The 14229-nt window shown below is 42.1% G+C and overlaps 1 protein-coding gene across 2 annotated transcripts in view; it reads left to right on the plus strand.

Annotated features, from left to right (window-relative positions):
- Window positions 1–14229, plus strand: part of SLC22A15 (solute carrier family 22 member 15) — a 66741-nt gene that overhangs the window by 24571 nt on the left and 27941 nt on the right. For both annotated transcript variants that reach the window (XR_012491608.2, XM_019730336.3), the window contains exons 3-4: window positions 9319–9451; window positions 10122–10286. Coding sequence is in view for 1 of the 2 variants with exons in the window: in XM_019730336.3 (XP_019585895.1) it covers window positions 9319–9451; window positions 10122–10286 (298 nt within the window). In the remaining variant the exon portion in view is untranslated. The remainder of the gene's footprint in view (window positions 1–9318; window positions 9452–10121; window positions 10287–14229) is intronic.

Here is a 14229-nt window from a genome sequence, read left to right on the forward strand (position 1 = left end):
TATCATCGTAAAGTTGGGACTAATGATAATGGTAATGTACCTATTCTAAATGGTGGTGGTTAGAATTAGAGGAGAATATTCTGTAAAAGTTGGTTGGTTATTAATTATCTGGTTAAACGGTGCTGCAGCCTTTCTACTTGACATAGCTTTGATATATATTTTTAGTCCTCAGGTATTAATTCATGTTTAGGATTCAAAAGCATGCAGCCCATTTTAAAGCAATGCTTTCATTTTTCAGATTATCATATTTCTGTCAGGTCAGAGTAAGGATTGCTTGGATGTGTGACATTTTCACGAAGCGTAAAGATTGATGATTTCGAGACACATTTTGTTGCTTCCTTTAAAATTTGTCTTCAAGCCTCACTCACTCTGTGGTTGATCTCATCCACGCCAGCGGCTTCAAATCCCTGTTTATGGTTGACCCGGCCCAGGTCTCTATAACCAGCTTGAATCCACTCTCTTCTCTGATGCCCCCACCCTCCCCAGGCTGACCTGTAATGACCTCTGACACCCACACCCATACTTGTTGGCCCCTGTTCCATTCTCTCTTCTTGACGTACACCAACACTTTATCCTTTCTGGGGCGATGTCCTTTATTCTCAGCCTCTAAATAGTAAGAGTTCAAATATTAAACAAAAATAGCTCTCAGGTGCTTCATTCCTACCCAGTCAGAAGTCATAATTGTCTCAACTCCCTGCATTTCTGCTTGCCTGCCTTTTTCCCTCTTTCAGAGTGAGAAGGTTCTGCATGGCTCCTCACTCCGGTATTTGCCGTGTTTATGTTCCTTTTATCTTTATTTTCCAGGCACCTGCTGTGGTTGTCTGTCCCCACTTGTGCCTGATTCCAGTGCTTTTAATGCTAGGCCCCTCAGATCCTTTGTGAGAATACAGTATCGTAAGCGAATGTGTGAACTATGTCTGGTGATTATGGTAAGCATATGAACAAAAACACAGATGTTGTTTATTTTTTTGTTTTTCAATTACAGTTGACATTCAATATTATTTCGTACTAGTTTCAGGTGTACAGCGTAGTGGTTAGACATTTATATAATTTGCACAGCGGTCTCAGATAAGTCTAGCACCCACCTGGCACCAAACACGTTATGACAATATTATTGACTATATTCCCTATGCTCCACTTTACATCCCCGTGACTGTTTTGTAACTACCAATTTGTACTTCTTAGTCCCTTCACCTTTTTCACTCAGTCTCCCAACCCCCCTCCCATCTGGCAACCATCTTTTTGTTCTCTGTATGAGTCTATTAAGGTTTTGTTTGTTCCTTTATTTTGTTCTTTAGATTCCTCATATAAGTGAGATCATATGGTATTTGTCTTTTTCTGTCTGATTTATGTCACTTAGCATAATGCCCCCTAGGTTCATCATGTTGTCGCAAATGGTAAGATTTCATTTCTTATGACCGAGTAATAGTCTATTGTATACATGTACCACTTCTTCTTTATTCAGTCGACTATTGATGGGCACTTAGGTTGCTTCCATCTCTTGGTTATTGTGAGTAACGCTGCAGTGAACATAGGGGTGCATACTCGTAGTTCTGTTTTTAATTTTTTGGGAAGCTCCATGCTGTTTTCCACAGTGGCTGTACCAATTTGCAATCCCACCAGCGGTACACGGGGGTTCTCTTTTCTCTACATCCTCGCCAACACTTGTTGTTTGTTGATTTATTGATGATGGCCATTCTGACAGGAGTGTGATGATATCTCATTGTGGTTTTAATTTGCATTTCCCTAATGATTAGTGACGTTGAGCATCTTTTCATATGTCTATTGGCCATCTGTATGTCCACTTTGGAGAAATGTCTATCGAGGTCCTATGCCCATTTTGTAATTGAATTGTTCGTTTTTGGGCGTTCAGTTCTATGAGTTCTTTATAAATTTTGGATATCAACTTAACCCCTTATTGGATGTGTCATTGGTGAATAGCTTGTCCCATTCAGTAGGTTGTCTTTTCATTTTGTTGATGGTTTGCTATGCAAAGACTTTTTAGTTTGATGTAGTCCCATTTGTTTATTTATTTACTTACTTATTTTTGTTTGTTTCCCTTGCCCAAGAAGATATATCAGAAAAAATTAAGAGCAATGTCAGAGAGTTTACTGCCTATGTTTTCTTCAAGGAGTTTTATTGTTTTAGGTTTCACATTTCAGTCTTTAATCCATTTTGAGTTTATTTTTATTATTATTATTTTTTAATTTGGGGAAGGGGAACAGGACTTTATTGGGAAACAGTCTGTACTTCCAGGACTTTTTCCAAGTCAAGTTGTTGTCCTTTCAATCTTAGTTGTGGAAGGTGCAGCTCAGCTCCAGGTCCAGTTGCCATTGTTAGTTGCAGAGGGTGCAACTCACCATCCCTTGCAGGAGTCGAACCGACAACCTTGTGGTTGAGAGCCCGCGCTCCAACCAACTGAGCCATCTGGCACAGGCCCATGTGGGAATCGAACCGGCAACCTTCGGCATTAGGTGCACAGAGCTCCAACCGCCTGAGCCACCGGGCAGGCCCTTGAGTTTTTTCTTGTACATGGTGTAAGTAAAAATCAAAAATGTATTTGGCTAGGTCTGAAGGACTGAAATTATTTTGTCTTTATATTCTTCATTTTCTTTAATGTATCTGAAAAGAAAGTTTCTGCTTTTTCAATTTGCAAGTGATTTTTCAATTTGAAATGAATTGGTAAAAAAAAGAGCATTCATTCTGTAGCGTTAGAATTTGGCTTGTCATGTAAAGAGTATAGGAGAATCATCACTTTAATAATCTCGAGACAATTAAGGATTTGAGTGACTTATAAATTTATGATTTTTAAGATTTAAAGCCTCATAAAAAAACACATTTTTCAAGAATGTCATGCTCATCTTTTTTTTTCTTTTTTTTTAGGTTTATTATAGTTTAATTTCTGTTGTCCTGGTGATATGTGCTTTGGGTTTTACCTTGGTACTAAAAATTGACCAAAAGGATATGAAAATAAGTGAGCAGTTGAGTCTCGTCTGGTGGGTGATGTCTTTCCAAAACTTAAAAACAAGTTATACCAATACATTTTCTCAAATGTTATAGGACCACTCTCCTAGTATATCTTGTTTGAGCTTTGACAAAATAAAACTTGAGTTCACATTGTAGGTAAATGATAAATATGTAAATTATGTTGGAAAATTTTTTAAGATTGGAAACCAAACCAAACGTTTAAGTGAAAATAGCACATGTTAGAGGAGGCGGGAATGTGGCTGATGGTTAACACATTTCCCAAGTCCTCAAGCTCCTGAGTCAACCACCCCGTTCGCCCAGATCTGTCAGGGACATCTTCTGGTTACTAGCTTCACATTCTCCCATGTGCTTTCTTAAAACCTGGCAGTGCCTTTCAGTTTTCCTCCCAGTTCCTGAATATATCCCGGGAGAAACAGGGAAATGCATTAGCCCAGCCAGCACTGATCTGAAAAAAAATTACTAGAAATTACTTTGACACTGGAACTGGCAGTCTGAGAATCAGAATTTGGGGTTTGCTAGTGAAACGTCCCTTGGGCCATTTCTTCCTCAAACTGCCATCCAAGGTGATTGCTCTGCAGTTGTTGGAAGGTTGGTGTTATAGCCTTTTTGATGGATTGGAGAAGTTCTGTAAATGTGGGCAACAGAATTGTTGGTTGTGGAGTAGACACGTCAACCACTCCTTACAAAGCGCAAAACAGAAGAGTGTCAGTCTAAACATCTTGGCCATACAAACACACTAGCAGAAATTGAGCTGCAGGATAATCAAAATTGCAGGCCCCATTTTAAAGGCATGAAAACTCCAAAAGGAACACCAAAGACGCGAAAAAATTAAAAGCAAGTGTTTGAGCACCAAGGTATTAAAAACAAGTACAATTAGGCCTTGTTTACTGGCCACTGTAAGAGAAGGGATATCCCTCTGATAACTACAGTCCTCTCTTTTCTAGGCCAACCTGACATTTAATATTTGATTCATTTTTTGACCTGGAAAAATATCACCACAGGCCTTTCTCACCCACATATCCAAAATAAATTAGTTTTTCACAAAACGCTATTTCTTCAAATTCCAAAACTCTTTTAATCTCTTTTATATGAAACTTTAAAATATATTTTACTCCTTGTTTTTTTCTTTTCTTTTCTTTTTTTTTTTTTTAACAAATCCTTAGATCAGGGCTTCTTAACACGGTTTAATCTTTTTTAGTGACTCAGGTCGTACTTCCTGTAGAGTTGGGGGATTGGAGGTCTTGAAATGGTTGGAGAATGTGGGGCAGGGGTGCTGAAGGAAATGAGTAGGAAAACTAGGGGGTGGGATCTTCAAAATCCAAACTTAGAAGTCATGCAGTTACTGAGGATGGCAGGGCCGGGACAGGGGTTCTTAACCTGATTGCCTATGAGAATCATCTGGAGACCCTAAAAGATATGCCAATGCCTGGCCCTACCCCAGTGTCCTCAGGGACCCAGGCTCCTTCCCGCTTTTGACTTGATATGTGGCCATCCTCTCATGACCCCAGATAGAGCTCCAGCTTGTAAAGGGACGTCCTAAGCACTAGGATAGTAGAAATACAGATGGAGCAAAGGGCAGATCAGCTGTCTCTTCAGAGAAATTCCTGGAAGCTGCCACGTGATGCTTCTGCTTACATTCATTGTGCACAACTTGATAATATGGCCACACCTAATTGTAAGGGAGATTGGGACATTTAGTCTTCCTTCTTGGTAGCCATATTCCTGGCTAAACATTCTATTACCGTGGAAGAAAAGAAAAGAAGAGTGGATATTTAGAGCCTCTAATTGAGAGGGATCTAGTTCAGTAGGTGATTTCCTCAGGGGACAAGCAAACTTCAATTGGGGAAAGAATGGAAAGTACAGAGAGGTTAAGAATGTCAGAGGTTTTCCTGATGGTGACGTTATTTCACTCCCCACCGTCCATCCCCGGTATGTCTTCATTTTCTCCTTAACTAGCTTATATTTCACTATAATACTCACTGCTTTGCAAATCCCCACAACTCCCCGCGGCCACTATCCCTCCCTGAGAAATCCCCAACTCTGTGTATGCTTAACCCCCCATCTCCTCCTCGTAAGATCGGTAACTACAGAGCTCAAAGGTGCATTCAGCTTAGCCTGGCAGTCCTACCGCATTTCCCTTGAATGGGCCGTGTCCCACTCCTGAGGGGATCCTGTGCGACATCTTCCTCCCTAGACTTCTGACTCCCCCTCCACTTCCACCCCTTCCACTCTTGACCTCATTTGATATTTTCAATGAAAAGGAAATGAAGCAAGCAGGTAGGAGTTCCTTCATTGCCTGCTTCTGAACCCACAGGCTGCCTGCCTCCCTTTTGTGGTGTTACCTCCCTGCTTCTGTGAAAGGCTGACCTCTCTGCTTTGCACAGTCATGCCCATCCCGTCTTGCTTTCCTCCTGCAAGGATATCTTCTGTACTGGGTCGCTCTCATCAACATGCACACATGTTAAAAAAAACATACCAATAATCTTTGACCCCACATATCTGTCAAATATTGTCCCATTTCTTGGCTCTTCTTCACAGCCAATCTTGAGCTCAAGACTCAGATCCAAATGCTTGCTTGGCATCTCCTCTTGGATGGTTTATAGGCATCTCAATCTCTGCATGTCTAAACAGAACTCTGAGTTTCTCATCACGTATCTGATATCTCCTTGCAGCCTTCTCCATCTCAATAACTGTCACCATTGTCCACTGAGTGGCTCAAAAACGTAGGTATAATCCTGGACTCTTCCTTTCTCTCCTCCCCCTTCCACGTCTCATTCATCAGCAAGTCCTGCCCATTCTGCCTTCAGAATACACCCCAAGTTCATGTACTTCTCTCCATCACCATTGCTTCTATCCTGGTCCAAGCTGCCATTACCTCTCTGACTATTGCAGCAGGCTCCTTGCTCCCACTTTTCCTACTGTATTGCATTTTCTAAGAGTGGCCAGAGTGAGCGTTAGAAACATAAATCCAGTATTTCAGCATCTTCCCTTTGCACTGGAATAAAACCCCGGCTCCTTATCATGGCTCAGGGCCCTGCATGCCCCAATGCCTGCCCACCTCTGTGGCCTCATTTCATACCATCTCCACGAGAGGCGCACTGGTGTGTCTCCCCTAGGGCCGTTGCACTTACCCTCAACGTCACAAATGTCACCTCCCCAGAGAAGCCTTCCCTGAATACCCTATTTAAAGGGGTTTCCCCCCAGTCTTTCCCTATGTGTTTACTTGTGTAATGCCTATCTTACTCCACTGGCACTTGTTCGCCGTGAGGGCAGGGACCATGTCTAGCTCATTCACATCTGTATTCCCAGTCTTTCGAATAGTTATTAACCCCTAGTAGAAACTAATCAAATATTTATTGAATCCCCAAATGAAAAATGTCAGGAGCATAGTTCGTTTTTGTGTCGTATGGCTTCCATCACTCTTATTTAAATGACGGCGGCCACTAAGAGCTGTGACTTCCTAAGGGCTAGGCAAAACAAGGGTATTGTACCTTGTTGAGCATCACGTGTGAAGAACAGGAGACTTTAGAAGCAAAGCACAGCAGTCTTGCGGGGCCGTTATCCTTGTTTATTTTCCAATGCCTGAATTTTGTTTTTGTTGTTGCTGCGCTTAGATGTACAGAAGCTGTGTTGTCAAGATCTTTATCGATTCAGTCTCACAGAAAATACAAGAGAAGAGAAGCTACATTGCTCTGGGCCATAGTGACTGGTTGTCAAAGCTTGGGAGAGGAGTGGTTTGAAAGGTGAAGAAGGAACAACCAACAGAGGTGCCTTGCTGCAAGTTTTCAAGGAGGGGCTTTTCACCACCCTGTCTTTGCTGATTCTATGAAAGGAGCTGCAAAGGGGCAAGATGAACATTCTCTTGGTCCTCTGAGGTTACCTCTGCAACACAGGTTGACTTTTACCTTTATAACCAAAGATCGCCTTAACGCGTCGCTAGACAGGGCTTTAGATAATGGCATTCCTTCTTGGGTTAGATTCACTTGCTAGGGCAGCTCACAGAACTCAGGAAAGCATTATACTGACTAGATCACTGGCTTATTATAAAAGGATATAACTCATAAACAGCCCGATGAAAGAGACACATAGGACGAGGCATGTGGAAAGGGGCACAGAGCTTCCATGCTCTCTGTGGGTGTGCCAGAAGCTCCCCATGGTCCCCAACCTGGAAGCTCTCTGAACCCCATCCTTTTGGGTTTTTAATGGAGGCTTCATTACATTGTCATGATGGATGAAATTACTGGCCATTGGCCATTGATTCAACCTCCAGTCCCTCTCCTCTCTATGGAAGCCTAGGGGGTAGGGCTGAACGTTCCAAGCCTCTGATCACGTGGTTGGTTCCTCTGGCAGCCGGCTCCCATCTCAGGGGCTTTCCAAAAGTCACTTCATTAACATATACTCAGGTGTGGTTGAAAGGGGCTTGTAAATGACAAGCCTAAGAGCCCCTTTATTGCTCTGAAGATTTTACCTTTATTGCTCTGAAGATTTTTAGGAACTAGGAACAAAACTAATGATTATAACAACAAATGCCCCTGTGGCTCTTAGGAGATTACACAGGGTTCGGGAGCTATGTGCTAGGAACAGTGGATGAAGACCAAATATGTATTTCTTACTGTACATTGCTTACATTTGTTAACCAAAAGATAAAAAGGCTATATAATTAGAGGCAACAAGCTTTTATTCAAGATCCAAAAGAATAGCACTGAATAGAATTCTTGACGCCCTGATGCAGGCAGAAACCCACGTAGTGTTCTGATCAGGAGTGGGAGGCAAGGGGTGTTTATAACAAAGGGAAGGGGAACGATTACATGAATATACAGAAGCAATTTCTATGAGTGTTAATAAGCTAACACAGTGATGCTCATTCTAAAGAATGTCTTTAATTTTCAGTCAGTAGTTATGACAGTTGTCTGGGGTTGAAGCCCTGTCCGAAGATTGTTTTGCCCAGTTTGAACTTTCCAAAGGTTTGAGGAATAAGACAGTTCCTTTGGGATGGCAGCTTCAACTAGGTTTTACAATGGCTGTTTCTATTTTTTTTTTTTTACACACTCATAAATAGAACCGTACAATATTTGTGCCTTTTGTGTGTGAGGAAAGAGAGATGGTGGGGAATATATAAAAGGGAGTCACTTTAACCAAGCTGCTAAAATTATTACCATTATGAAGACTGAGGCATGAAGAAAGAGTCTCTTCTTGTTCTAATTAGCCTGGGCACTTAAACGTTTTGAACTTTCCAGTCTTACGTGTATGCCGTGATGTACATCTGGACCTCTAGATAACCTTCTAATTGACCCCTGAAGGGCCCACATACCCAGACCTCTTGATTCCCCCTTGAAGGACCTGGCATCCATCAACCTGACTGATAACCATCCCAGACCAACCCTAGGGCTAAGCATGCAGGACTGATAATTCTCAAGAATGTGCTTTTTACTATAAGGACTTTTAACTTTTCTTTCTAAGTTGGAACACTTCTCGATTTTTGCCTAGCTGTGTAATAAATCCTTCTCATTCATTTCTAGCAAAGCCTCCAGACTCTTTTTGAGTTTGTTCGACTCTCTGCTTATTTTACTTAGCATGACGTCCTCAGGGTGCATCCATGTGGTAGCATATGTGAGAATTTCCTTCCTTTTTAAGGCTGTATACTGTTCCATCATGTGTATATAGCACACTTTGTTTCTTTATCCATCTCTTGATGGACATTTGGGTTGATTCCACCTTTTGGCTACTGTGAGTAATGCTGCTATGAACGTTAGTGTACGGATATCTGCTTGAGTCCCTGCTTTCCATTCTTTTGTGTATATATCCAAGAAATGGAATTATTGGATCGTATGGTAATTGTATGTTTAATTTTTTTGGGAAAAGTATTTAAGGGACTTTAAACCCATTACTCTATTGGAGAAAAGGGCTGTTTGTTTGTTGCCTCATATATGCCGTGTAGTATGTTAGGTGTCAGAGAAATGGAAATCAATAGGACATGGCTCCTGTTACCTAGAGACACTGGGTCTTGGGATGAGGGACCTAGTCAACAGATGCATAAATAATTGGCTACTACGTCCTGTGTCCAGGGCTCTAATGAGATGTGTATACAGTACTATGGGAGCACTTTACAATAACAATGATTTCTAATGTTTCTGAAGACAGACTCTCTTTGGATGTTTTCCAAGATGGATGCTCTACTGAATTCTGGTTAATAGTGGGTAATGCGGTGGAGAAGTTGCAGTGTACCTGTTTTGTTGTACCTTTGTTTTGTTCTTGTTTTTTAATAGCTAACTCAATTTGCCCTTCTTTTCTGTGACCTAATTGTCTCTCTTCTGTTTCTTCTTCCTCTAGTGGTTTTTAATTGCCAACCGATCTTACAAAGTCAGCGCAGCAAGCTCTTTTTTCTTCAGCGGTGTGTTTGTGGGCGTCATCTCATTTGGTCAGCTTTCGGATCGCTTCGGAAGGAAAAAAGTCTATCTCACAGGTAATTGAGTAGAGTGTTCATGAACTGAATAAGGGAACATATTTCCCTAAGGTTCTCAGGGAAATGATAAGGGGACTCTTTCCTTAAGGCTCTCAGGGAATTGCCATGTGGACCCAGAACTGGTTTTTATTACACTGACAAGAGGCCAAACGGCAGCCAGAGTTGATTCTGGCCGAGCATTTTCAAGTGACCAGTGTCACTGCAGAAGACCAGATATTCGCACTGCAAGCTTTTCATAGATGACAGTGCTTTCTGCAGCCCCCAAATTCCAATTCATGCCATGTTTCTAAGGAGAACAAAGATTGAGAAATCCTGCTAGATCCATTTCCTTATATCTTGTGTGTTGATTCATTTCAAATGAGCGCCACAGTATAGTTCTCTTGACAAGCTGGGTGAGAGCTAGGATTTTTAAATTTCCAGCATTATTGTGAATAATTGAAAATGGCGTGATTGACAGATGTTAACTTGTAGCAAAGAAAGAAAACCGTAGTTGTTATTTATAATTTTTAAAAGAAGCCATTAAAAAAACAAAAACAACAAAAAAACAACCATAGCTCAGAAAAGTGAAGTTTACAGAGATTTATCTTTATAAACTAATGGATATAATTGATTACTTTCCCCAAATGCTGTTTTGCCTCCGGAGTATTGAATGCCGTTCCTCTCTTTCTAGGATTTGCCCTTGATATCTTATTCGCGATTGCAAATGGGTTTTCCCCCTCATACGAGTTCTTTGTAATAACCCGCTTCCTGGTGGGCGTGATGAATGGAGGCATGTCGCTGGTGGCGTTCGTCCTGCTGAACGAATGTGTGGGCACCGCCTACTGGGCTCTCGCAGGTACTGCTTCAATCTCTGCAGTTACGGAGACGCGGAGCTGCTCCCCAAAACCTTGTAGGGAACCGATTTAACCCTAGAGTCTAAAAGTGCATTTGGACTTAAGATGCTCTATCCAACTAAGAATAATAGATTTGCTTTCCTGACTTTGTTCTGTATGCCCTTGAGTGAGTCACTTTATTTGTATTCCTCTGGAAAGTCTCCCCTGGGTCTGCCTCATAGATGGAGAGCTGGCCCCTGAGCTTCACCGATTGTCTGCATATCATGGTGAGTGCCGATGTCCTCAGAAGGGCCTAACTGCTTTTTACCTTAAACTGAAAAATAGTTCAGAGATAGGCAATACTAGAAACTCTTTCTCAGAGCCTTCTTGGTTTTTTTATTTAATCCTAGTCTCATAGGCCTTTCTCGTTTTTACTGTTCTCTTCAAGTCAGCAGACAGTACGACTGGAGCATTTCTGCACAGATGTTTAAGTTTCAAAATTGAGGCCACAGTCTGTATTATTTTTAACTCTCCCATCATCTTCTCAGTGTAGTAAAATAACTGATTTTAAAAGTTTCTTTGACTTAGAATAATGTCTTGGGACAGTGTCTGCATCTGAGACTCCACTTTGTGGACTGTAGGTTTGCCATGGTAACTTTTTGTTTGTGTTGCTTTTCATTCATTTGACACTTATTGAGCCCCATTGAGGGTCTTGGACCGATATGGGACACAAGTTGATCGTGTCATTTACAGACGTGTGTCTGAGTGAGGGCATAGATGAGAGAGTGCCAGCTGCCATTTGCTGAGCCAGCTACATGCCAGCTACCACACTAGGCACTTGACACAGATCTGTAATGTTCCCAGAGCTTACAAGTTAAGAATTTCTCCCTGCATCTCATGGATGAGGAAACTGAGCCTCTGGAAGGTGAGGTGATATGCTCATGACTGATAGGGCCAGGATGGTCACCTGGGGCTGGTTGACACCCAGGCTCAGGTCGTCCCGCTGTTCCCCAAGGACTCTCTTCTTGGAACTTCAGTATAACCACTGAACTGCTGTCCAAGCTGAAGTACACAGAGGGCTGGACAAGTTAGAAGCAGGCTGGCGAGCAGGAGACACCAGCTGCATCCCAGCTGGACAGTGCCTGCACGGTAGGTGCTGTATGACTCACTGCATCTAGAGCAGCCCCCAAAGCCCTTGAAAATAGGCTGCTTTCTTCCCCAGCCCAGCTCCTCAACTAGGACCAGTGAGAAAACTTCCTCTGAGTTGTCAGTTAGCACTGAGACTTGAATGGCAGTTTTTCGAGACATGGAGTCAGACTTGCTGGGACTTTCCAAGAGATTAGTAATGATGGTGACCTTCCACGTCATCCAGGGAAGACACAAAGGCACTCCGTCCTGTGCTTAGGGTGTTCCTGAGTCCGAAATTGTGCTCACGTAGGACGTCACGAGTACCTACGTCCCGGGTGCTGTTTCCAGTACCTACCTAGCACATTCCTCTCTTAGAATATTCACATTTGGCTTTAGTTGTTCCCTGAAGAAGACGCTGTTTTATAAAACACGTACGCCGCCCCCTCCCTTCCAGATCATCTAGGATTATTCCTGCCCGGTTTCATGCTTTGGTAAAAAAAGAAGAAAAACCTCCTGGTCGTTTGTACCCTTGCCAGTTTCCTAAAGCCATTGAGGATTCCTCTGAAACTATTTTAACCTCCCATTCTTGCCCTTGAAGCTGGGTTACGATGAGGCGATTAAAATGTCTGTAACTAAGAAAAAAGGGAGAAAGGGAAAAAAACCTGCAGCTGTGGAACCAGTTGGTTGCAAATTTCAATGTGAAATTACAGTGATTCTGAGAGAGCTCCCGGAAGGCCAGTGCACTGACCTGCTCCCAGGATGGGAGGATGCTTCTGACGATACCTGGAACTCTTGTGTGTGAGGTTTCCTTCTCTCCCCCACATTCCGGGGTCTTCCGCAGACTGCTGTCCTCGGCCTTGGTTTTGGTTCTCTCCAGCACAGTCTTATATGCTCCTGTGGCTTCAAATATGCTAATGAACTGTAAGAAGTTGGGTGGGGGTGGGGGTGGGGGTGGGGCTAAATGTTTAGCAAGAGGGGATTAATTGGAAGTAGCCTAATTGTTTAGCAGTAAACAAAGGAATTTGGAAGCTTATGCTTGATTACGAAATAATATTTGCAGTTTGTATGAAATACTAAGTAAAGTATGTATACGAGTAGAAAAGTATACGTATAAACTGAAAATATCCATTTTAACCAATTTGCAGTGTAGCGCTTAATAAGAATGAGGGTAATTGAAAATTATTGGGAATTAAACAATAAAATACTAAAGCTATGAAAAATTTTCCGTTAATATATTTATTTGCTTTGTCCTTATATTAATATCTTACCACAAAAGGAATTGATGTCCACTATGAAATGAAATCCAGAAATAAGTACAAGTGAAGTATAAAGAATATATCCAGTCCTCCCCACAATGATTAATATATTGCTATGTATCCAGCCAGAGCTTTTCCTTTGCATATCTGTTCCACAGCATTCATTTATCAAACAGACCCTGCCACAGACCAGACTCCGCTGTTTTAGGCACGTAGGATAAAACGGTGGACAAAATAGGGGTGGGTGGGGGAAGGTCCTTGCTCTCATGGAGGTTACGTTTTAATCAGGTAATCAAACAAATATGAGGTAATATCAGAAAATTGTAAGTACAATGAGGAAAATGTAACAGCGTAAGTGCCTAGACAGGGATTGCGGGGGATAGTTACATTAAATGGGATCGTTGGAGAAAACCTTGATGTAGGTGTTTGATCTAAGACGTGAGTAAGGAGGTGACTTAGTCGTGTGACATTCTGAGAGAGCATTCCAGCCAGATGGAATGGCAAGGACCAAGGTCCTGTGGTAGGAATGAGCTTCTCTGAGGACCTGAAAAGACGCCTGCAGCTGCAGTGTGGAGAGGCAGAAGGAGATTGGAGTAAGCTCGTATTGAAGGGACTAGATGATGTAAGGCCCATGGTGGGCCAAATGGGGAATTTGTTTCTTTACGCAAAGTGCAGTGGGAAGCCACTGGGCAAGTTAAGTAGAGGAACGAGAGGAGATAGGATGTTACATACAGAGAGATCACCCGGTACGTGTGTGAAGAATGGATTATAGCAAGAGCAGAAATTGAGAGGTCATTCAGGAAGCTGTGGTGCTTGGCCCCAAAACCCGATGGTGGCTGAGACAAGGTGGGAGTCCTGGGGGAGGAGGAAAGAGGGTGCATTTGAGCTGGTTTTGGGTGGGAACGTGACTTGCTAAAGAATCAGCAGAGAGGGCAAGAGGAAGAGGAATCAAGGAGAATTCGTGGCTTATGCTTGAAAACTGGATGGATCATTGGTGCCCTTTACTAAAATAAAGTCATCACCATGCATTATTTTCTAACCTGCTGACATGTGACTTTGAGTAGTGCACGCTGAGCAGGAAGCCACAGACTTGAAATTAATTTAAAATAAGCAAACATCTGAAAAACAAGCAAAAATATCCGAAGGCCCGTAAACAGTTAACAGGACCATCTGTAGTGTTCCAGAATTACAGTGTGCAAAAGTGGTAATTTGAAATGTTCATTTTTTTAAATTAAATTTGTTAACCATATATCCTAGAACCTTCCCATCTCTACATCTCCACACTTTATCCCTGTTATCATTTCCAGGCATACATGTGCAACCTCTTGCTGGACATTAGATAGGAACGTCTGTTGGCTCCTGAAATAAAAAGAGTTGCTTTCTTTCATCTGAAAAAATCTCCATTATCTTCTGGGATCTCTGTCTATGGTAAAGTCATTACAGAATTTAAAATCATCAAACTAGAACCTTTGAATCATTTCTTCTCGCCCATCAGATCCAACTGATAGCAGATCTTACTGATTGTGACAGAGATTCAACTCTGATGAATCTATGGATAAAGGGAAATCATTTGGTTAACATG

The sequence above is a fragment of the Rhinolophus sinicus genome, chromosome 7, assembly GCF_057876585.1.
Source record: "Rhinolophus sinicus isolate RSI-liver-muscle chromosome 7, RSI-T2T, whole genome shotgun sequence".
NCBI classification, from domain to species: domain Eukaryota; kingdom Metazoa; phylum Chordata; class Mammalia; order Chiroptera; family Rhinolophidae; genus Rhinolophus; species Rhinolophus sinicus.